Source organism: Protopterus annectens, chromosome 3.part0 (assembly GCF_019279795.1).
Source record: "Protopterus annectens isolate FY-2018-M chromosome 3.part0, PAN1.0, whole genome shotgun sequence".
Taxonomy (NCBI): Eukaryota; Metazoa; Chordata; order Ceratodontiformes; family Protopteridae; genus Protopterus; species Protopterus annectens.
In genome coordinates this window covers 1,498,825,856-1,498,850,955 of record NC_056731.1, presented here as the reverse complement: position 1 = coordinate 1,498,850,955, position 25,100 = coordinate 1,498,825,856, and the positions used below count along the sequence as shown (strand labels likewise).

At 41.2% G+C, this 25,100-nt stretch overlaps 1 protein-coding gene across 1 annotated transcript in view; it reads right to left on the bottom strand.

Moving 5' to 3' along the window:
* Positions 1-25,100, bottom strand: part of ATP6V1H (ATPase H+ transporting V1 subunit H) — a gene marked incomplete in the record, with an annotated part of 1,920,819 nt that overhangs the window by 712,378 nt on the left and 1,183,341 nt on the right. Inside the window, 1 exon segment of the mRNA XM_044065517.1 lies at positions 9,489-9,590. Coding sequence (XP_043921452.1) covers positions 9,489-9,590 — 102 coding nt within the window.

The following is a 25,100-nucleotide window of genomic DNA, read 5'->3' as shown; positions in this document are numbered from 1 at the left end:
GCAAAAGAAACAAACAACTGCTGAGACTGCCTAAAATCCTTAGTCCTGCTTAAATAATAACGTAACTGCCTGTGTACATCTAAAGTGTGCAAAATCTTTTCCCCCCTATTCTGGGGATTTGCATAAAAAGTAGGCAAATGAATAGTTTGGTTTAAAGCCACACTAGAAACCACTTTAGGCATAAAAGAAGGATTAGTACGTAAAGATACCCTATCCTTATGAAAAATCAAGAAAGGCTCCACCGCCATAAGGGCCTGCAATTCAGACACCCTTCTTGCAGAAGTAATGGCTAACAAAAAAGCAGTCTTCCATGACAAATATTTCAATTCAGCCGTAGCTGCAGGCTCAAAAGGTTGTAGAGTGAGTTTCTCCAACACAAAATTGAGGTCCCAAGCAGGAGTAGGAGCTCTGCGTGGGGGTCTTATATTCTTTGCCCCTCTAAGAAATTGTTTGAACAAAGGATGGGAAAACAATGGAGGGTCACAATCATAGTGAGCTGAAATTGCTGCAGCATGAATCTTAATGGAAGAAAGACAAACCTTTGTCCAATAACTCAGTAAGATATTGAAGAGCCACACTCAAATTAGGCTCTGAAACATCCAAATCCTTTGCTGCACTCCAAAACAAAAATATCTTCCATTTTTCTGCGTACACCTTCCTTGTACTAGGTCTTCTGGCTTCCATAATCACATTCAAAACTTGTTGAGGAAGCTGAGACCTGCTATGACTCAAAACAGAATATGCCAGGCTGTTAGATGCAGAGATTGAAGCTTGACATTGAGTAGATGACCGTCCTTCTGAGACAATAGGTGTGGAATCAAAGGTAAGGGCCATGGAGGCTTCTTTACCAGACTCCTCAGTAATGGGTACCAGTGCTGCCGAGGCCAATCTGGAGCTATTAAAATCATCCTTGGCTTGTCTTGTCTGACCTTTAAGAGTACCTTTGGGAGGAGAGGCAGAGGTGGAAAGGCATACACATGAAGATTTTTCCAACTGAAAGAAAGAGCATCCACTTTCCAAGCTGTGGGATGAAACCTTTTTGTGCAAAACTTTGGCAGCTGGTGGTTTAGTGGAGAAGCGAACAGATCTATGTCTGGAGTTCCCCATGACACTGTCAATTTCTGAAATACATGAAGATCCAGTTTCCACTCGTGGGGATCCATGATTTGCCTGCTTAATACATCTGCTAAGGAGTTCTGTGCTCCCGGCAGAAACCTTGCCTGAAGATTCAGTTGCAAACTGAGAGCAGTCTCCCACAAAATCATTGCTTTCCTGCATAGAGGATAAGAATGTGTTCCCCCTTGCTTGTTGATGTACCACATGACAGTTGTGTTGTCTGTCAGAATCAACACCTGTCCTGGAAGAAGTAAATCCTTGAAGGCCATTAATGCAAACTGGACTGCTAACATCTCCTTCATGTTGATATGTAGATGCTGTAGTCTGGCAGGCCACTTGTCTTGTATCCACTTTCCATTCAGATGAGCTCCCAAGCTGTGTCTGAGGCATCTGTCGTTAAAATCTGACTCGCCTCTGGCGGGTCACAGAGAGTCCCTTGTTTAGGTGACATTCCTGAGCCCACCACAAAAATTCCTTTTGAATGCAAAGGTATTATTGGAATGACAGTGTCCAAATCCTGGCAGTGCTGTGTCCATAAATTTTGAGATACCATTGCAGCTTCCTCATATGCAGTTTGGCATTGGGTAGCACCAGAATACAGGATGCCATGAACCCTAAGGATTGATGTACTGTTCTTGCAGTCAGCCGGACTGATGAGATAGTTGATGGAAGTAAAGAAAGATTCTTTTGTTTGTCCGGGGTTAAAAGGCCATCTGGGTTGCTGTATTCAGTCTCACACCCAGAAAGCACATGTCTTGAGAGGGTACTAGACTGGACTTTATTTCGTTCACAGAATACCCTAGGCATCTTAGCACTGCTATCACATATTCCAAATGCTGAAGAAGCCGTCCCTTTCTTGAGCCAGAATCAGGCAGTCGTCCAAATAAGGATAGATTTGTATTCCTTTTAGCCTGAAGAAAGCTATCACTGGAGCCAGAACTTTTGTGAATACTCTGGGTGCAGTAGATAAGCCAAAGGGCAATGCAGAGAACTGATAATGAGAATTTCCAGCTCAGCAGATACTTCCTGCAAATTAGTCTGATAGGAACATGAAGGTAAGCTTCCTTGAGATCCAAAGTTACCATCCAGTGATCTTTGCCCAGCAGAGGTAAAAGCTGTTGTAACATCAACATTTTGAACTTGGGAATGTCCAGATAAGTGTTGAGGATAGATAAATCCAAAATTGGTCTCCACGTGTTCCCCTTTTTTGGTACTAGGAACAGGCGTGAATAAAATCCTAGGCCCCTTTCTGGCACAGGAACCGGTTGAATGGCCCCAATTTGGAGCAACAGAGAAATTTGCTTGTGAGCCTCTTTTCTTTGTTGAGGAGGAATGTCTGGCATGCCTTTGAAAGGAGGCAAGGTATGGAAATAAAACCTGTAACCGTGGTGAATGATATCCAATACCCATCTGTCTTGGGTAATTAAACTCCAGTTTTCTCTGAAAAGTGCCAACCTTCCTCCCAAAGGCTGCCAGGCAGAAGAATCTGGCAGCTGAAAAGGCAGGTCATTGGGTCTGCTTACGAAAGGACTGACCCCTGCCCTCACCAGAAGACTGAGCAGGTGAACTCCCTGTTCTAGGCCTAAAAGAACCCTGAGCTCTGCCCCTACCACGTCTAGACCTACCCCTAGACTGGGAATCATAAGCAGGATATGTCCACCCCTTAGTAGGCCAATTTCTACTAAACTTCGGAGGCTGAACCTGCAGAAAATCTTTAACAGTCTGCATAGACTTATCCTTGTCTTCCATTTTCTTTAGAACTGCTTCCACAGGCGAACCAAACAACACATCAGATTGTAAAGGAGCATCTAAAATCCTTGTCTTAACATGCTCAGCTAAATTCTGATCCCTCAGCCAGGCGTGCCTGCGAAGAACCGAACCCGTGGCAGCCACCCTCGAAGAGGCCTGTACAGCATCAAAACCACATTGCAAAGAATGCTTACCCACCTGTTCAGAAACATGAACTAAATCCTGCAACTCTTTACACTCAATACCTTCCGCCAAGAGCGTCTAGCTTAGACTTTAATTGTGAAAGGAGATAATTTTGGTATTTCAACATGTGAAACTGGCAATTCAAAGCCCTCATGGCTAAAGTGGAAGAAGTATACACTTTCTTTCCCCATCTATCCAAAGCCCTTGCCTCTTTATCTGGAGGAACAGGATTTTTAACAACAGAAGCCTTAACACCTTTAGGCCCCTGAGAAACAGTTTCTGGGTCTGCCCTAGGACTCTTAAAAGATACTTATGAGCTTCAGGCACCCTATAATATCTATCCGGTTTAACTGGAGCAGGGGGCAAAGAATCAGGATTCAGAGAAGCCTCTGCAAAAACATCTTCCACCACATTCAGAACAGGAGGAATAGCTAAAGGCCTATGCTGGGGTAGAAACAAAAATTCTCTAAGCCTTTTCCTGGAATCAGAGAAATCCTGACCTTCCCATTTAAAATGCTCCCTCATAGAATGAAGAGTCTCTGAAAAAGAAAAATCCTTAGGAGGAGAAGCAGAAGGAGTAGAATCATCTACATCAGAATCAGAGTAAGGAGAATACTCCTGCAAGTCTTCAGCCGAAGACTCAGAAGCATCCGAATACTGTTCAAAACTTCCAAGCTCAGGTTCCACCCTAGGCCTCTTATCAGGAGGGGGCATAGAACCTCTAATCATTGTAATCAAATCTTCTGCCATCTTAAGCATATGCTTCTTAGGCACAGAACCTGAAGAACCAGGGGTAACACCTGAAACAAAACCTGGCCTGCCCCTGGGAGAAGCCTTGGAAACAGAAGGGGAGGGCCTAACCACCTTAGGAAGGGAGGGAAGAACAGCTACCTGAGAAGCCCCTTCAGCTTGGCCTACCTCCTGAGAGGTCACATCTTGCAGTAATAAAGTCTCTCCCTGGGACTCCAAAGAAACTTCTGGCTGAACCCCTGGCTCCACCGAGCCCTCTAAAGAACCGGTGTCAGGAGCGGCGGTTCTTCCAGCCTAAACTTTGCTGCTTTGTCCTTGCGCTTTTTAGGCGAAGCGGGTGGAGCATCCGGCGGCATTTTATAATTACACCGCTTTCCAAAACTAACCTGGCACCATCTAATCTTCTCTTTTTAGTGCGTTTGTTAAATCTAGCACAAGGCGACAGCCAACAACGTCGTGCTCAGGCCCTAAACAAGGTATACACAAGGTATGGTAATCCCTATGAGGTATCTGTTTCCCACAAGAAGTACAGTTATTTACTTTTCTGACATCCGGTAAAATACTGAGGCAAGAAAAACCAAAATATTCCCCAGCGAGTGCCAATAACTTTGATTCGGTCTGAAACTCCGACTTGGAAAATCTCAGAGCGCCAACCTGCACTTACAGCGCTGCTTCTGCATCGGACCATGCGGCAAAAGACTGAGGATATGACGTCGGTCATGCGCATTTGTACCCTGACGTCCTGACGTCAGACTAATGCGCCTTGACCGACGTCAGCCTTATACTTTGGTATTCGGGCCGACTGGGGCAGCGGACTACCCAAGTGTCAGGACTGCAGCAATGTGAGATGAAGAACATCAATGAGTACCAATGTCACACAGAACACAACTAATCAGTAAAAAAAACTAAAAGAAAAATCTAGTCAAGCTAGACTTTTCATTCTGATACCTTGAAACCTCTTGCATTAGAAGAGACATGGGATATACACAAATGACCCAATAAGGATATCAGGTGTTTCAGCTATATGGCAATTCTGAATGTCCATGACTTTTTAGTGAAAAGTCTAGCTTGGCTAGATTTTTCTTTTACTTTTTTTTTTTTTTGTGTGGCCTTTGTACTCATTGTTTTGGATTGTTAGTTGGGATATTTTGCAGGCACCCTAATGATAATGGACATTAGCTGGGTGCAACAACCCTGTGTTTCCAAATGTAAGCCAAACATTTCACTTATGCTGTGCTGATGAGGTCATAAGAAGGTCGAAATATGCATGTCCACAGTTAATGGGGTTTGGCTTTATTGGCCTGAATTTGTCCACAACAGAAAGATAAAGTCATGGACGTTCAGAATTGCCATATAGCTGAAACACCGGATGTCCTTATGGGGCCATTTGAATATATCCATGTCTCCTCTAATGCAAGAGGTTTCAAGGTATCACACAGTGAAAAGTGTAGCTTAGCTAGATTTTTATTTTAGTTTTATTTATTTATTTTTTACTGATTAGTTGTTCTGTGTGACCTTGGTACTCATTGTTTTGGATAAACTATAGTATTAGGAAACATGGTTCCACTAGCAATGAAACTCATTCCTTACATTTACTGGAGAATATATTTCATGTTTTATGTGCCAAACCTAATACTTTCATAGAAAATCTAAAACATTTGACACAATGTTTAAAGATGCAAGATATTTATATGCTGAGGATGTCAGCAAAAGTTTATCTACATGATGAAGACATCATAAAAGCTACTAAATCTCCCCAAAACTATCAATTATAAGTAATATTAAAAAGTAAAGTAAGTTTATACGCTACACAAAAAACAGACCAAATGATCACTCCCTCCCAAAAAAAAACTCACCTAAAAACACTCAAATTTACACTTAGATTAACTTAAAGGCTAAATAAAATGCAAAGGAAAACATGAACCAGACTTGTGTGAAAAAATATATACTGAACACAAAAACAGGGTCATTGCAATCTGTCCCTCTCCTAAAAAAAAAAGTTGATTCTAAAGGCAACTGCCTAAACCTAACTCAACATGTACTTTAATTTAAAAAAGTAAAAGAAAAGAAAACTAAATAGTAAACTGAAACATGAACCACATTCGCTTTCACTACAATGCAAAACAAAGAAAATTTAAGCAAAGAACACACAAACTACACACATACATCACCCCAAATACAATATTTCCAACTTAAATCAACCCCTTTAGAAATGAAACTTATATAGTTACACTAGAACGTACATTAGTACAAAAAAATAACTGGCCAGTTGGAAAACAATATTACTGGCAAAATCAACCACATTATATGATTCTAACCTAAAAATAAAGTAAGTAGAATAATTTATCTACACAATACAAATAATAAATACATTTATTTATTTCAATTTGTTAACCAGGGTAGAGCACTTATCATATCTGACAAATTTCGGTCTCAGCCCAGGGTCAAAAACCAACCAGACATAAAAAATAGACAAAGAGTACAATAATATATAACTGACAATAAAACAGTACAATGGTAGGGTAATGCTTTGGATGCATAGTGAATCCAATGCATTATTTTATAATATGTACAACAATTTCAAAACATTTGAGCAATTAAGCGTAACATGAATAAGAGCTGTGAAAAGTAGTAGAGGATCTTAGTGGTTGTGTTAGCATGGAGAAGTATACTTAAATAATATACTTAAAATATGAGGAGACTTAAAATAAATAAAATAAAATAAAAATAAATAAATGATGTGACCTAAGAGGAACAGGTACATTCTGCCTGAATAACTAAATGTGATTTTAGTAAAGGATGGAACTTGGAATAACATGATGAGTCGTTCATTTCAGGAGGGATACATAACTCTAAGCTATTAAAATGCGTCAAATAATGCATTTCTGATTTAAAAACTATACTTAAACATTATTTGCAGACAAGAGTTCAATGCTTCTGAAGCAACACAACTCAAACAAACCTACATGAACTACTTAAAAGGATAACCGTTTGAAATTTTGGGACATGCTTTAGTAAGTCTCATAATGCTGAGACTGAATGGCCAAAAAACAAAACAAAACAGACTTATTACACTGTTCAAGATATCCATTTTTCAGAATATTCCCTCTTCTCTGAGGTATATAGATCTTAGAGTCAGTATATGTACGTTTGTGGTGTGGGGGTTTGCCCCTTGCAAAAACTAAGTTTAAAGGAGAAGATCAATGCTCCATACTTGCTCTTGTACATTTTCAGTGTATTTTGGGCATGTCAGCACCTAGCTTTATGAGTCTTTAAACTGTTCCTCTAAATCAAAGGTATATTACATCGATGCACATGGAAGTGTGGCAATTAGTCAACTATCATTTTGCTGACAGCAAAACAGACAAGGAGTCGGGACTGAACATCTATTTTGCTGGCCTACATAAGAGAAAGAACAGGTGAAAATGCTGCTGGAGTATTTTTGAATTTGATGCACTTGCAGTTAATTATGAGTAATCAATAGAATGGGTTTTGACGACAGTTTTGTCAGTCATACATAATGTGGCCATACAGATCACATGCATACATTACATCAGATCCAATATCAGTCCTGATATCTGCATGCTACAAGTCGAAACTGCTTGTAACTAATAGCCCAAGTATAGAAATCTATATGACTTACCTACTTACAGATGTACAATAATGAATCAAACTCAAAAACAAAACAGGGTAGTTTCTGCAGAAGGGTTCCCCTACATCCCCTTATTTTATTAATCTCAGTTGGAGGTCACTGAACCTCACAGAAATGGAAGTTAAGAAAGAGCAACCAGCAACATGGAGAAGCTGTCTTGCTCTTTCTTTAGAAGGGTGCAATCCCATAAACCAAGAAAAATACTATACATCAGAGGACAATCAGATCTCTTGTATATGGAGCAGGAAATAAAAAAAAAAAAACAAGAAGTGAAATAGAACTTTTTGTGCAAACACCATAAAAATGTACTAACATTTCGCTGCTTTAAAACTCAAATTATTTAGCCATAAAGTATTTGCTTTGTTTTTAGAAACAAACAGCTCACAATAATATAATTACAGTTGGCTCCATGGTGCAGACAGCTGAAGTCATGAGTGCAGCTCTCCTGACCCAGTGTCATCCAGTCAGCCCAGATACTTGAAAAGCTAGATGAGAAGACTCATGTGAGTTACCAAAGGTTGCCTCACTTGTCCCAAGTAAGGGTAGGGAAGACATTCCGTCAGCTAGAATACTGCTAGAACTTGTGGTAGACCATCAGTGTAAGGGCTGTGATGGATATTTGGGTCTGCTAAACAGTGCATAATGCTGTAGAATAATTTTGGTACACATGTGAAAGTGCATGTGCATCAATGGGCTATTGTAGTTCTTGCTTCAGCCCTGCATCTATCAGCTGCCATGGGGTCTGTAATTAAAAAGCATAAAAACACTCGTAGAATTAGTGCAGGATATTTACAATGACTCAATGACTCCATTACGAACAGTGTTTGATCTTAAGGAGGGGTTCCCAGTGAGAGTGGGTGTGCATCAATATTCAGCTCTCAGCCCACTGCTTTTCAAACTGGTGATGGATTAAATATCAAAAAGGTCAGAGGGGACATATCAACAAAGTTGCTGTATGCAGATGATGTGGCATTACAGGCAGACGAAGTAAGATAGGGGAATGGAATGCAAAACTGAAGGTACACAGGATGGAACTCAGTACAGATAGGACAGCGGTAATGGCAACAAATTAGCGAAATCAGGAAAAAGCACAGAATTGAGCTAGAAGGGAATATAGTGGAACAGGTTAATGGCTTCAAGTATCTGGGTGGGGGGTGGTTAAGGAGAAAGGAAGTCTGAATGAAAGGGCCAAAGCTAGAATCAGAGGGGCTGCAGCAAACTGGCAAAGAGTGTCAGGTGTAGTGTATGACAGAAGAATGCCAAATAAGCTGAAAAGTAAGGTGTACAAAACACTAGTGCGACCAGTACTACTATATGGTACAGGAACCTGGGAGTAAAGGCACAGCAGATGAGGAAGCTAGAGATGACAGAAACGAAGTGCCTGAGGTGAGTGGTATTATGCACACTGTGGTACTGACAAAGAAATGAGGACATAAGAGCAGAAGCCAAAGTAGCTCCAATTGCAGAAAAAATCAATGAGAACAAATTGCAATGGTTTTGCACATGTGCCGAAAAATGGAAGAAAATCTGGAGAAGATGATTTCAGACAGACAAGAAGAAGGCAAGAGGAAATGAGAGTATCCAGCAAAGAAGTGGATGGATTGTCTCAAAGAAGATCTGTAACAGGCATAACTGTTGAAGAAGGCAAGAGTGTGGCACTAAATTGAGAGAGATGGTAACAGTTTTCCTAAGATCACCCATGTACCTATTCCCAATTAGCATGCCTTTACTTCATGTAGAAAATACAATAAACAAAAAGGGTTGATGATAATGATGAAAAACCTCATGATCCTTGTTGGATCACTGGATCACTAGATCTTAGCAATGATTGCTAGTTACATCTCATTCCTCCTGGTGTTTTCATATGGACAGAAAGACAAAAGAAAGAATAAGCCACTATGGAACAGATGCTTGATAGTCAGAAGGATTAGAAAAAAAAGAGACTTGTGAACAAATTGCGATTCTGCAGAGCCCTTCTAAAAGCATTAATAAAAAACACAGTGTTGTGAAGTCAGTAAGACTAATGTCCAAAGTTTACCGTTTCCCTCGAGGATAGTGCCGCACATATTCTCCAACATCATGAGCAGCTACAGCCAAAACTTGCGGGTCATCGGACACTTCCAGAAGCTTAGTTAGGATCCTGTGCAAAACAAATTTAAAAACACAGTCACTAGGCTGCATTTCTTATTTCAAAATATTACTGCTATGACAGAACTTCTTATGAGATTTAATTTGATGAGCAGTGGATTCCACCTAAAAAATAAGAACAACTCGGATACATCATTATAAGTATTTAGAATCAGCTATACACAGTACTCTAGTAACCGTTTTTAGGCACATGATATTCCAGCTTCATAGCATATAACTGGCAGATGTGGCAGTGTTAATACTGCAATCAGTTAAGCACAGAAAACTTAAAAGTTTACAACTGATAAATGAGCTATCGCCGAGGCAAGAAACAAGGAGCTATCACAAAATAAAATCAGAATTAGCGAGCAAACAAAGGTTAGATGACTTCTACTTGTTCTCCACAATGAGCTACTTAAAAATGCAGAAATCACAGTATTGTGGTTTCTTCCAGCAAAGTCCCTCAATTTTTTCTCTGAGGTTATACAAAAAGTACTCTGTATGCAGAATGCTCATTGTGCACTTAGTTGGAAAATATATCATGGTTTGGTAGAAAATGAGAAAATTACATTAAAAAAATATTCTTCACATCTTCAAAGTATAACCTCAAATACTTGGATGTCCACTTGCTTACTTCCAAACTCACAGCTGAGGTACTGTCTTTTAATTACAATGAGCATTTAATTAAGCAGGAAGACAGTATGACAAAACTAAGAAACTGGAGCTCAAGGAAAAAGATATAGCTGCTAGCCTCTGAAGAATATGCTTTCACTAAAGCAATGCACTGCTAAGTGCTCCCTTTCTTCTCATGGTAAGATGGCCTGTTTATTATATCAAAATGTTTATCGGACTTAAGTAAACAATATTAGATGCTACATTAAAACACATCATACAGCAGTGTTGATTTTCCTAATAGACAATGACTGAAAATTCAATAATCATGCTCCTGAGTTCACCTGTCCCCTCACTCTTTTCTCATTCCTTCAAGACAAGGCCACATCTATTGCCAGTCCCCTGCACTGACATTGTTTAAAATACTCCCATCCTAAGATCACCCTCATACCTATTCCCAATTAGCATACAGCTCAGTATTCAAACACTTAGCCTACTTTTCTATAACAGGCTCTTATTCTCTCAGCTTTTTATTTTGATCTAACACAAAACAATCTGGACATATTCATCTTCCCTAGAAACTTCAGAATACAGCCACCATGGTGTCCGTCCATACCACCTTCATGCATTGTTACTGTGTCTTTGCAAAATTCCATCAAATCTTTTCTGTCATTGTACATCACCAACTCTTAACAAGCCTAGCAGAAAAGTCCTCAACATTAGCACACACTTTTATTTTTTACTTGGAAACGGAGAAGTTGGACTTCACCAGAGACCCTTTTTACCCTTGACCGGGTCTCAGAGACAATAAACATTACAGGCAAACATAAGATGTCTACTTCAAATGTGATACAGTGCTAAGTTTACATAGTTGTGAAACTTTAGAAAGTTCATGTACAGTTTTTAAAAGCATACTGTTGCACAGTTCTAGGTTTAATCGGTTTACATGGGTTGCAATACAGTTTGGCAACATGGACTTGCTTTGTAAAAGTTTACAATTAAATTTCATTGGAAATAAAACTTAAATGCAGGTGAGTAAAAAAATAAAATTGTCAGATTCCAAAGACAACCACAAAGCATTCTAGAACTATGTCAAGAATCTAAATGGCAATGCTCAGATCTGCTCTGAGCTACAACAGAATAGCATTAAATATACTGATCTCAAGGATACTGCCAGTATTCTGGCAGATCAATTCAGTGCCAACTTCACCCCCTCTCACCCCCTAAATGGCCCATCCCAATACCGGAAGATTGCCAGATTCCGGTAATAACGGCCACACAGGTAACAAAAGCACTCTCCAAAGCTAAGAATACAGCATCCATGGGACCAGATGACATCCCGGGCTGTGCATTACATGAACTACAAAATGAACTGGCACCTCACCTAAGTGTCATGTTTAATCACAGCCTCACCTCAGGCTTCGTTCCACTGAGTGGCGCACTGCTACAGTTGTCTCACTCCACAAGGGGGGATCCACCTTGGATCCTGGGAACTACAGCCCCATTAGTCTGACGAGCCTGATCTGCAAGGCCATGGGAAGTATTATCATGGAACTTATAAACAAAGACATTGGCAACCTTCAAACCCTGGACCCCACCCAGTTTGGGTTCATGAAAGGCCGATCCTGTCTTCTGAACCTGATTGACTTCTTCGAATAAGTCTCCAGAACTGTGGACAAGGGTAAGGCAGTCCACACAACCTATCTGGACCTTGCAAAGGCCTTTAACCCATCCCCCACTCTGGAATCATAGATAGACTTACTAAGCTGGGCATTAATCCCTATGTTACTCGATGGGTTGCCAACTGGCTTACCGACAGAACCCATACTGTAAAAGTAGCCGACTCCAAATCCAGCTTCAGACAAGTGGAGTACCTCACACGGTTCAGTCGTGGGACCGCTCTTGTTTGGCATCTACTTCTCTAAAGTACAGGCCAACACTAAGGGACTCTGGCTAACAAAGTTCGCAGATGACTGCAAACGGGGAGCCATTATTAAATCCCCAAATGATGTGGATACTCTACAAAAGGGCCTTACAGAAACAGATGCTTGGTGCCAGAGCCATGGGCTCAAGCTCAATGCCAAGAAATGTATAGTTATCCCCTTTGGGAAAAAACATGTACCCATGAATTACCACATAGGTGGCAGTACACTAAACACCGAAAGTGTGATAAGAGACTTAGGGACACAGGTGGACAGTGGTCTCACCTTCGATAACCACATTGCCACAACAGTCAGGAAATCCTTCTATGTGGCACACCTCATCACTAAGGGCTTTTCATCCAGAAAAAAGGAGGCAATTGTCCCACTGTACTCATCCCTCATTAGACCCATTATAGAATACAACGCCCCATTTGGTATGTACCTCTCAAGACATCTGCAACTGGAAAGGCCGCAGAAATACCTCACTAAAAGTATCACAGGCCTAAAGTAGATGCCCTACGCTGACTGCCTTAAAAAAAAACAGCTATACTCTGTCACATATCGTCTACTCAGAGGCAATCTCTGCTTAACATACAAGGCCATGCCAAACCCAGAGCTGTTGGACATGCTACACTTAAAGAAATCCCAATCCCTCAGAGCCACATGCTCCAGGGATCGAAACCTTGTCATCACAATAAACAAAACATGCTGGAGGGATAGGTTCTTGACCAAGAGACTCCCCAGACTCTGGAACAAACTGTTCATACATGTCAAGCAGAGCACCTCTTTGGCCCTCTTCAAAAGAAACACTGATGATTGGATGGGAGAAAGGAGATTCACCCCGGGGATCACGTCAGCTGACCTGCTAGACAGGGGTCCAGGGAAGTAAATAGTGTGGGAAGAAATAGCCAGGGAATTGTTACGGCTAGGCTTGTATAGGCCCTAGGGCCGATAGCCTAGTACCAACCTATGAACCTCTGAATATCAATTTGCAGAGAACTGCCTAGAGACTATGAAGAGAATATAAGAGTAAGAAAAGTTAAATGGCAAAGGAAAACAAATGAAAGACGTTTGCAACATATTTCCCTAGAATGAACATCCATTCCAATACTCATGGAATACAAGTTTTGTGTATAGCTTTAAGAGGGTCTCTATTATATGATCAAAACTTTAGGTACTCTAATACCTAAAGCTCGATCTGTACATATCGAAAGCTAAAAACAGCAAACGGCCACTTATGCAAATTTTTCGTCATGGAAAGAATTCGCTTGGCCGTTATGCAGAATTTGCCCTTTTGTCCAATGTAGGGTGAGCTCGGAGTTGGTATATTTAGTTAGGGGGTGTGGGGTGCAAAGTCCCCCACTTGATTTGGGTTTAAAAGTTTGTTTTTTTCATACGGTCAAGCAAATTCTTTCACTGTGTGGAAGTGGCCGTTTGCGGTTTTCAGCTTTCGATATTTACAGATTGAGCTTAGTATTCGAGTACCTAAAGTTTCGATCTTATAATATAGACCTGTTTTACAGACTGGTGTTTTCAGTCTCTGTCAGCATTCTTGAATGTACATCATGTGGTCTGGTGTCCTATATCAATGCAAAACACAATTTAAAAGTAGATGCTGATGAAGCTGGCTACATGAAATCTGCCACTGTTACACTAATTGTGAATTTCTGAATAGCAAATTTTAAACAGTGTCAAAATTGATCACAAATAAAATTGTTCAGTCTTTCATTTGAGAAATGTTTCAAGTGTAGCCACCTAGAAACACCTATTAAAATGGTAATTTGTCTAAGAACTGAAAACTATAGATCCAGAAATGTGAGCTATTTTTGACTTTGGAAGAATATTCAAGAAGCATAAAATGTTCAATAAAGCTGCATTTCTGCACGTCATGGATGAACAAGCTATAAAAGTTAATATATATGACTTTCAACTCATTCAAGCCTATAATGCCTTTTGTATGCTTCTAATTAACATCCATAGCTCTTTATTGTGTCCAGCACTTTTTTGGGTATGAATTTCTTAACTAAGCAACTTACCTGCTAATAATACGCAGTATTAGAAAGGGCATGGATTACATAAAAAATACTCTAAGATTGTTAATACATGATATACTGCAGTGGAGAAAGTAAGCACGGTTTGCCACTTATTATTCAGATTTATGTTCATATTTTACTTATTATTCATATTTCATATTTATGTTCATATTTTTATAACTGAGAGATCTGCATGATGTTGAGGGGTATGGTGTGAAACACTATGGTGGGAGACAAGCCAATTCATTGTTAATGTCCATTTATACCACATCATAGAGGAGATATTGTTAGTAACTATACTATGAAAATAAGTAACATTTTCATATGCATTTAAACCTTAGATGTTGAAGAAAACTGTCATTGATATTTGCATTGTAAGTTGAACATTCTGAGTGATATTCGGTGATATTTATATTACTAATTATACAAGTAAGCATTTTTTTTTCAAATTTCTGTAAATAGAATAAATATGTATCATGGGGGAATTTCTTGCTGTCATGTGAAAGCTTGTCTAGTTAACAAAAGTGTCATTTATATTGATAATTATACAAGCAAGCATATGTCTTCATATTTCTGTCAATGTCTTAATAAATATGCAGTCAGAGTGGAATTTCTACCTGTCACGTGAAAGCTTATGTCTGGTTAACAAATGTGTACTGACAGTATATACGAAGGTTGCATAGTTTCCAGGATAATAAAATCTGTGAAAGTTTAGCAAAAAATATAATTCCAGGTTTGAGTGAATTACCAACGTAGTATTTACAGAAGGACTATGACTACATTGACTAGTATCTCTGTTATGATTACTTTTTACTATTAACATTGCTGTTTGACAGTTTTAAACAGCTTTTATTGTTCACAAACTATATTTGTTTATTTTATGCTTTTTAAGTTGATTTTTTTTTTTTCAGAAAATGCTCTGGAAGGCAAGGATGTATGCAGGCTCCAAGTGGTGTGACATTCTGCACCACGTAGGTGTTAATGACAGAGATGAAGAGTATTGCTAGAATGAGGCAGAAGTTTCAGATATATTATGAGTTAACAAAAACCTTCTCTATATACATAATTTGCTCATCATAAGGCCCATTAAGCTTATCAATACCTTCACAAGGCCCATTAAGCCTGTCAATGTTTATATTAACAAATTAAAGAACTGAGCCACAGGGTGTGCATTGGTTTGCTTCATGATTTATTTGCATAAAAATAATCATATGTACTACCAAAAATGAGCAGAAAAGGGACAGATTGTTGGTACAATCAGCAGTAACATAAAATAAAGCGGCTGATGCATACACAGCAAGTAAAATTATTTTCTCAAAGTTAAAAGAGCTCATCAAAGAGTCTGAAGTGTATAAAGCTGCCTGTAAGACACAAAAAATTAAAATGGGTGATGATGCTGTGAAATTAGTTTTGTTAAGTGTGAAGACTGCCTGCCTAGCTAGATAGAATTTTGCAAGTAATTCTATGTCATTGTAAAATTATATTAATGTAATCCACAGGCTTGTTCACAAATGTAAGAAAACTGTGTTAAATGCTGAACTTCAAAAATGTAACCACAGTGCACTCTGCTGGAAGAAAGCTGATAAGTCAAGCATTGTATGACTGATCTCAAACCTCGGAGACAATGTCTGGACTGAGGTACAGGCTAACACGGGAGGACTATGGCTGACCAAAGTTCACAGATGACTGCAAACTGGGTGTCATAATCAACTCGCCGACTGACACAAGCATCCTCCAAAAGGGTCTCCCAGAGACTGATAACTGGTGCCAGAGCCATGGCCTAAAGCTAAATGCCAAAAAGTGCACAGTCATCCCCTTTGGGAAAAACAAAGTGCCCACAAATTACCACATAGGTGGTAAAACATTAAGTAATGAAGAAGTAATTAGGGATTTGGGGACCCAAGTAGACAGCAATCTCTCCTTTGACAATCACGTTGCCAAAGTGGTTAGAAAGACCTTCTATATAGCCCACCTTATCACGAAAGGGTTCACATCTAGATCAAGAGAGGTCATTGTGCCCCTCTACTTATCACTCATCAGGCCCATAATTGAATACAATGCCCCATTTGGGATGTACCTTACCAGACACCTGCAGCAACTGAAAAGACCCCAAAAATACCTCACCAAGAGGATCAAGGGATTCAAATAGATGCCCTACGCAGTTAAGCTAAAGAAACTCCAGCTCTACTCGGTTGCTTACTGCCTACTCAGAGGCGATCTGTGCCTGATGTATAAAGCCATGTCCAACCCAGAATTAATGGACATGCTCCACCTCAGGAAATCCAAATCCCTTAGAGCTACACGCTCCAGGGACTTAAACCGCAGCACAGAAATAAATAGGACATGCTGGAGGGACAGATTCATATCCCAGAGGCTCCCCTCACTCTGGAACAAAATCCCAGTCCATGTTAGGCAGAGCCCCTCAATGACCCTCTTCAAGAGAAATCTTGATGAGTGGATGGGAGATTGTAGGTTTACCCCTGGGATCTCTTCTGTCTATCTTATGTGACCTACTATACAGAGGCACAGTCAACTAATCTAAAAGGATGACGAAAGCCAAACACACTCTGGCTAGGCTTATAAATGCCCTAGGGCAGATAGCCTAGTATCAACCTATGAACCTAAGGCATTCCTTCTATTGCTTTGAGACCAGAGTTAATTGCTAGATTTTGCATGTGTAATTTCTTTTGTTGCTGTGGGTTCCTGGCAGCTGCAGGATCAAAGATATGTTAAACTCTGAGTTTCTGTTAGCCTGGAAACCAGAGAAGAATGATGTAATCTGAAATGAGTCAGTAGTACTGTGTTATCAATTTAAGGATAGAAAGAAAGGAGAGCATTTTGCATTTGACTTCAGACCTGACCACTCACCAGCACTTGCTTTGTTCTGTCTGTATGTAAGTATAACCTTAGACTTTAGTGGTTCTCTTAAGAAGTAGATAGAAAATAATATGTTTAGACTAGCTGTTTTTTATATTTATCTCAGACTATTCTACAGTATTATTTTAACCATTTTCCTGTGATTTCTGAACTCTTGACTAGCACTGTGTTGAATTGAGAAGATCTGTCTTGTGTTTTTATTATTTATTCTTACATATTTTTAAACCTTTCAACTGTGGCTGTTTTGTGTAGATAAGCTCTAGAGTACTTGCATGTATTTAGAGATACTGTCCAAGCCACTCCAATAGTCTTGCTGCTCAGTCACACTTACTATTTGGATATCAGTAATATTACACAGTGAAATTGGTCACCCTTTGGGAAGGGCCTTAGAGTAGCTGGTAAGTAGGGGTCCTGGTGGCAGTGGTTTCTACCTTATAGTCTGGAGAGAAGGGGCCATAGCTGGAGAACCTGTGCCAGCCTTCCCCAGGAGTGCATGTATGTTTGTATATAACTCATATCTCAAAGTGTGTGTATGTCAGCTACTTGGGCAGGGGCACGAAGCACTGGTTGGACAGAGAGAGTGCTAGGAGGACTTGGCTTGGGACCCTGGCTAAGGACCCCACTCAATAGCTGTGCCAGTGGGGAGTCTTACTGGGGATCTGGAGAGAAAGGGAGAAACCAGACCCAAGACTGTGATCTCTGTGAGCTCTTAAGGGAAATTGTACTTTACTGTGTGTGTACTTGTTATCCTTCCCAATGTGGACCCCCCCCTCACTGGTGTCAGTGGTGCAGAATGAGGCTCCTTGATTACTGGGCCAAGGCACAGGCATCACATATTAACTGGTTGGCAGTGGTGGGATATCCACACCACATATTAAATGGTTGGCAATTGCCTTGTAGTGGTGTGGATAGTGAATTCATGTAGCTTGTGTACAGTGATCACTGAAGGTGTTTTTGTACTCTAAATCAGCCACGCAGTGAATATTCAGAGTTCAGATCACAATTGTTTTATTTATTTTCTTAGCTTAGTCAGGGATAGCAGGCAAGCATGTCAGGAGAGGAGTATGGCAAGCTGACAAGGAGCCAGTTGGCTGAGATGTGCCAGGCTAAGGGACTGGTGCATGGAAACCTGACTAAGGCAGACATGATTGCAGCTTTGGTCACAGATGCATCAGAAAACAGCAGGAGGGTGATCAGACTTGCCATAGAGATGTACAACACTCAAAGAATGGATAGCTCAACCTTTCTGCAGAGGACTTAAAAATCCATCTGCAGCTAAAGAGACTTGAGTTGCAGGCCAGGCATTTAGAAACAGAAGCAGCAGAGAGACTGAGACGTCTACAGGCTGAGGAAAATGAGAAACTGCTATGCCTGGAAGCTGAGGAGAAAGAGAAGCAGAGGCAGCATGAAAAGGAGATGCTGACTCTGCCAAAGTCATGGAGGCAATGGGGAATGGAGTAACCAGACCCCAGAAGCACAAAAGGTCAGTAAATTTCTTCCGCAGTTTACAGAAGGGGATAATTTTGATAATTTCATTCATATGTTTGAAAGGGTATGTAAACAATATGAAGTCGACAAAAGCCTCCCTCTGGGTATGGTTCCTGATCCCCTTACTCCATGGTAAAGCTGTAAATGTACTTACTAAATTATCTGACGTTGACTGTTTTAACTATAATGCTGTAAAGAATTGTTTGATAGAATATTTTAATCTAACACCTGAAACTTATATGAAAAAGTTTTGTGAATACAGACGCAAGTCAGATGAAAGTGTGTGCGAATATGTTGCTGAATTGAGCACTTATTTTCATAGGTGGGTGAGTGGATGTCAGGTCACTATTTCTGAAGGGCTGGCAGACCTTTTGGTGAGGGAACAAGAACATAGCAGTTTGCCTGAGGACATAAGGATCTGGTTAGCTGACAGACAATGTGCTACTTCAGATGAGTTGGGGAAGAAGAGAGACCTATACCGAGCAAGCAGGGCCATTGCACAGGAAAGGGACACCCAGTGCTGCTTATGGGTCTAAAGCAACCCATAGTGGGCAGCCCAGACTGCCCAAACAGAATCTGCCAGTAGCAGGGGAAGCCACTAGTCTAGGTACACGTCCAGGACCTAGGGTTAAATGTTTTGAATGCAACCAGTGGGGCCATGTGGCATATAGATGTCCACAGAGGCAAGGTGGGGAACAAAAGGTGAGATAGCCAGTAAGTGGGAAGGACAAAATGCCAATAGAAGGCTGTCTTGAGACAACTGGGGTACCAAACTACCATCCTGCAGATGTCCTGATAGGGAAGGATTTAGATGAGGCAGTACTATGTGTTAATGCAGTTACATGCAGTCAGGCTTTGAAACAAGCATGTGGGTCTGGTATCCTGGGGGAGACCCAGACAGACTGCATACTTGCAGCCAGGACTGGTGAGGTGGTTACTTCAGGGAGGGAGCTACTCTGTAGCTGTGAGACTGAAGGTGAGGCACATCTGCTTGTGGGTACTGATGTTCCCTTGGACAGAGTGACTGCAAGGGTAGAGGTGAGTAGTAGTACCCAGACTGACAGTAAGGCACCACTATCAGAGGATGCCAGACTTCCTGTGGAACGGGAGCTGGGAAGGGTTACAAAGACCCTACATTACAAGGCCTGAGGCAGGTAGTTATTGACACACCTGATTCTCAAGGGAAGGAGGAATCTGTATACTGGGACAAAGGGTTACTGTACAGAGAGTGGACCCCTGAGGGAGGGCTAGAAGGTGAGAAAATACAGCAGTTGGTGGTGCCTAGAGCCTACTGTCTGGCGCTTCTAGCCATAGCCCATGATATTCCCTTTGCAGGTCATATGGGCATAAAACATACAAAGAGATGTATTATGCAGAACTTCTATTGGCCTGGGATTTCCAGAGATGTAACAGGGTACTGCAGGACCTGTGAACAGTGCCAAAAGGTAGGCAAGGCAGGAGACAAGGTGAAAGCTCCTTTGATGCCTTTGCCTGTGATTGAGGAGCCATTTCAGAGGGTAGCTATGGATATTGTGAGGCCTCTGAGTATCCCAAGTTCTACAGGGAAAATGTATATCCTAGTGGCAATAGATTATGCCACAAGATACCCTGAGGTAGTGGCTTTGTCCTACATTGAGGTAGAAAAGGTGGCAAATCTTTTGTTAGAGATTTTCAGCAGGGTAGGTTTCCCAAAAGAAATACTGACTGACAAAGTTGCCAATTTCATGTCAGACCTGCTGGCTTGCCTATGGAAGTACTGTGGGGTGAAGCACCTAAAGACCACCCCCTACCATCCCCACACTAATGATCTTGTTGAGAGGTTAAAATCTATAATCAGGTCCATGCTATGGGCATTTGCAGATCAGTTTAAGAGGGAGATGGACAAATATTTGCCCCATCTGTTGTTTGCTTACAGAGAGGTTCCCCAGGAATCTACAGGTTTTTCACCCTTTGAGTTGCTGTATGGGCATAGGGTGAGGGGACCTCTAGATTTAATTTGAGATGAGTGGGAAGGTGAGTGTGAATCTCACAAAGAGTCTGTTGTGGTATATGTCCTAAACCTCAGGACAAGGCTCAGGGAACTTATGGGCTTGGCCTAGGAGAACCTGGCAGAAGCCCAATGGGAGATAAAGGTCTGGTATGACAGGAATGCTCGAGCTAGAGAGTATGCTGTATGGCAGAAGGGAATGGCTCTCATTCCTGTCAGACACAACAAATTGCAAGCAGCCTGGGAGGGACTCTACAAGGTGGTAAACAAGGTAAGTGATGTTAACTACACGGTAGAACTGTTAGGCAGGAGTGCAAAGTGTACCATGTTAACATGATGAAACCTTACCATGATAGAGAGGCCCTTGTGCTGAGTATTTGCAATAGACTGCAGGAGGAGTCTGAGGGAGATCTGGTGACTGATGATCTCAGTGAGACACGGACTGACACCTCAGTGGAAGGGGTAACAATGTCACAGCAGCTATCTCCTATCCAGGTTCGAGAAATCCAAGCAGTGTTACAGGAGTTTGGGGACAAGTTCACTGGGAAACTAGGGTGCACCCACCTGGTACAGCACCAGGTGGATACAGGACCCCAAAGGCCTATTAGGCAGGCCCTTATAGGGTGCCTGAGAGAGTTAAACAGACTCTAAGGGAGGAGATATAGGAAATGTTAGAACTAGGGGTAATTCAAGAGTCCAACAGTCCCTGGACCTCCCCAGTGGTGCTGGTGTCAAAAAAGGATGGCGGCACCAGGTTCTGTGTGGACTACAAGAAATTAAATAGTCACACAGAGTCAGATGCTTAGCCCATGCCTAGGACAGATGAGCCCCTAGAACAGCTGGGTGGGGCTAAGTATCTTACCACCATTGATCTTACCAAGGGTTACTGGCAAGTGCCCTCGACTCCCAGTGCTAGAGAGAAGTCAGCCTTTGTGACTCCTTTTGGCTTGTATGAGTTCACAAAGATGTCCTTTGGGATGAAAAATGCCCCAGCGACTTTCCAGATGCTGGCAAGTCATATCCTAGCAGGAGGGTTTGCTTTTGCTTACCTAGATGATATTACCATCTGCAGCCATCCCTGGCAAGAGCACCTTCAACATGTCAGGGAGGTGTTGGGCACAATACAGAGGGCAGGGTTGACCATTAACCCTAGCAAATGTCAGGTGGATATGGCAGAGGTCTCCTACTGGGACAGAGTGGGGAGTGGTAAGATCAGGCTACAATCTGCCAAAGTGGAAGCCATTCAGGCATGGCCTACACCAGTTACCAAAAAGCAGGTGAGGGCATTCTTAGGGCCAGCAGGGCACGACAGAAAGTTTGTCCCCAGTTATAGTACCACAGCTGCTCCTGAAACACAGAACTGACAAAGAAAACAGGCCAGATAAGGTAGTGTGGACCCCAGGATGTAAGCAGGCATTCTAGAAGCTTAAAGAAGCTTTGGGAGGACCCCCTGTGTTAGCCAGTCCAGATTACAGCAAATAATTTGTGGTGCAGGTGGATGCTTTGAACCATGGGGTGGGGGGCTGTGCTTAGCCAGATTTCTTCAGAGGGAGAAGAGCATCCAGTGGTTTATCTCAGTCGTAGGCTCCAACCCAGGGAGGAATGCTATGCAGCTGTAGAAAAGGAATGTCTAGCCATAGTGTGGGCATTGCAGCAACTTCAGACTTATCTCTATGGAAGAAAATTCACTGTAGTTACAGATCACAATCCCCTAACATGGTCACACCAAGCCAGCCAGCAAAATGCCAAGTTGCTAAAATGGAGCCTAGGGTTGCAAGCATAAGATACGTCAGTGCAGCACCGCAGTGAGGTTAGCAACGCCAACGAAGATGGGCTCTCAAGATAGGGAATGGGGTACGGTATACTCAGACCTAACCTTCTCAAGCAACGCTTCTCAAGGGTCACTTGAAAAACTAGCTTGAGTTCTCCTGGGGGTATGTGAAGGCTGCCAGCCTAGCAAGATAGAATTTTGTAAATAATTCTATGTCATTGTAAAATTATATTAATGTAATCCACAGGCTTGTTCACAAATGTAAGAAAACTGTGTTAAATGTTGAACTTCAAAAATGTAACCACAGTGCACTCTGCTGGAAAAAAGCTGATAAGTCAAGCATTGCATGATTGTTTGATCTCACAGCTCAGGGACATAAATGTCTGGATTAAGGAATTCCTTCTATTGTTTTGAGACCAGAGTTAATTGCTAGATTTTGCATGTGTAATGTCTTTTGTTGCTGCGGGCTCCTGGCAGCTGCAAGATCAAAGATATGTTAAACTCTAAGTTTCTGTTAGCCTTGGGAACCAGAGAAGAATGATGTAATCTCAAATGAGACAGTAGTTCTGTGTTATCAATTTAAGGACAGAAGGAAAGGACAGCATTTTGCATTTGTCTTCAGGACTGACCACTCACCAGCACTTACTTTGTTCTGTCTGTATGTAAGTAGGATCTTAGACTTTAGTGTTTCTTTTAAGACATAGATAGAAAATAGTAAATTTAGACTAGCTGTTTTCTATATTTGTGTCAGACATTACAAACAGTATTATTTTAAGCATTTTCCTGTGATTTCTGAACTCTTGACTAGCACTGTGCTGAATTGAGAAGATTTGTTTTCTGTTTTTATTATTAAATATTTTTAAACCTTTCAACTCTGGCTGTTTTGTGTAGAGATAATTTAAGCTGTAGAGTACTTGCAAGTACTTAGTGATACTGTCCAAGCCACTGCAATAGTCTTGCTGCTCAGTCACACTTACTATTTGGATATCAGTAATATTACACAGTGAAATGTGTCACCCTTTGGGAATGGCCTTAGAGAAGCTGATAAGTAGGGGTCCTGGTGGCAGTGATTTCTACCTTATAGTCTGGAGAGAAGGGGGCATAGCTGGAGAACTTGTGCCAGCCTTTCCCAGGAGTGTTTGTGCGTTTGTATATAACTCATATCTGTGTGTGTGTGTGTGTGTGTGTGTGTGTGTGTGTGTGTGTGTGTGTGTGTCTGTCAGCTACTTGGGCAGGGACATGAAGCACTGGTTGGACAGAGGGACTGCTAGGAGGACTTGGCTTGGGACCCTGGCTAAGGACCCTACTCTATAGCTGTGCCAGTGGGGAGTCTTACTGAGGATCTGGAGATAAAGGGAGAAACCAGCCCCAGACTGACTGTGATTTCTCTGTGCGCTTAAGGGAAATTGTACTTTACTGTGTGTGTACTTGTTATCCTTCCCAATGTGGACACCCCTCAATAGTGTTAGTGGTGAGGATTGAGGCTCCTTGATTACTGGGCCAGGGCATGGGCATCACACTAAGCATGGGAAATGTGTTGCTGGTAAGTACGACATGAGGTCTGGCCACAACCACGACAAACAAATATTAAGGTATTAATTCAATGTGTAGGAGCTGTGCAAAAGAAACCACATTGCCTAGGTCCACAAAATGATAGCTTGTAAAAATAGTGACAAAAATCAAATAAATGCCATTAAATAAAATCTAAACCTTTTAAAACAGCATGCAAGCATTGACTTATAAATTCCCTTGTCAGAAATTACAAGTTCTTCACAGAAAATGTAAATAATTAATTTGTGGTAAGATCGCAATTTGGTGATAAAAACAGCTACAGCTATATTAAATCATAAATAATATCATAAAAATAAAGAAAAAGTGAAAAAATTGAATATTATCCTGTCAGAACTTCTAGATGAAGCAGATAAAACCACAGAAACAGTAGGTTCTGCACATGAGAAAAACAACAAATGTGAGCCAACCAAACAGTGCAAGAGCTAATAAAAATAACCAGCTGAAATACAGGTGTAAATAAAAATAAAAGCAGCCAAATTTATTCAGAAAGGTTAGCGCTTTCGCGGGGTTACTGCTTCTTCAGACCAACATAAAACAATGTTAAAAATTCACAAACTTAAGACAAATCATTGTAACAATGAGCCAATCACATTACACCATTAACAATTATTAACATACTTAACCTGTAAGCAATCAACTCTTACTCAACAGTGAAGGCTTAAGGGAGACTCCACTGTTGAGTCCTGGTTGTCTATACACTTGTAAAGAGATGATCCATTTAAGTTCACACATTTCAACATGACTGTTAAAATCACCCTTCCTAGCACTAGGATATAGCAATTGTAGAACCTTAAAGGTTCTGCACATGGCAGTCTCTAGTCTTCAACTGACACCACAGATAAACTCACCAATTCAACTGACACCACAGATAAACTCACTAAATTAGGTGTAAACCCTTTTATCACTCACTGGACAGCAATCTGGCTCACTAGTAGGACCCAAGAGGTCAAAATAGGTGAGACAACCTCCACCGAGAGTCCATTTCCTAGCAGAGTCCCCCAGGGCTCTTTTTGGCAACTGTTTCTCTGAAGTGGAAGGAAACACTGAGGGTTTATGGCTAATGAAGTTTACAGTTGACTGCAAGCTGGGGGTTTTATCAACTCCCCTGCAGACACTAGCATTCTTTAAGAATGCCCATCTCTGACTAACAAATGGTGTCAAAGCCATGGCCTTAAATTCAAAGCTAAGAAATGCAAAACTGTACCCTTTGGGAAGTCAACCATCCCTGCTAATTACCATGTTGATAATACAACCCTAAAAG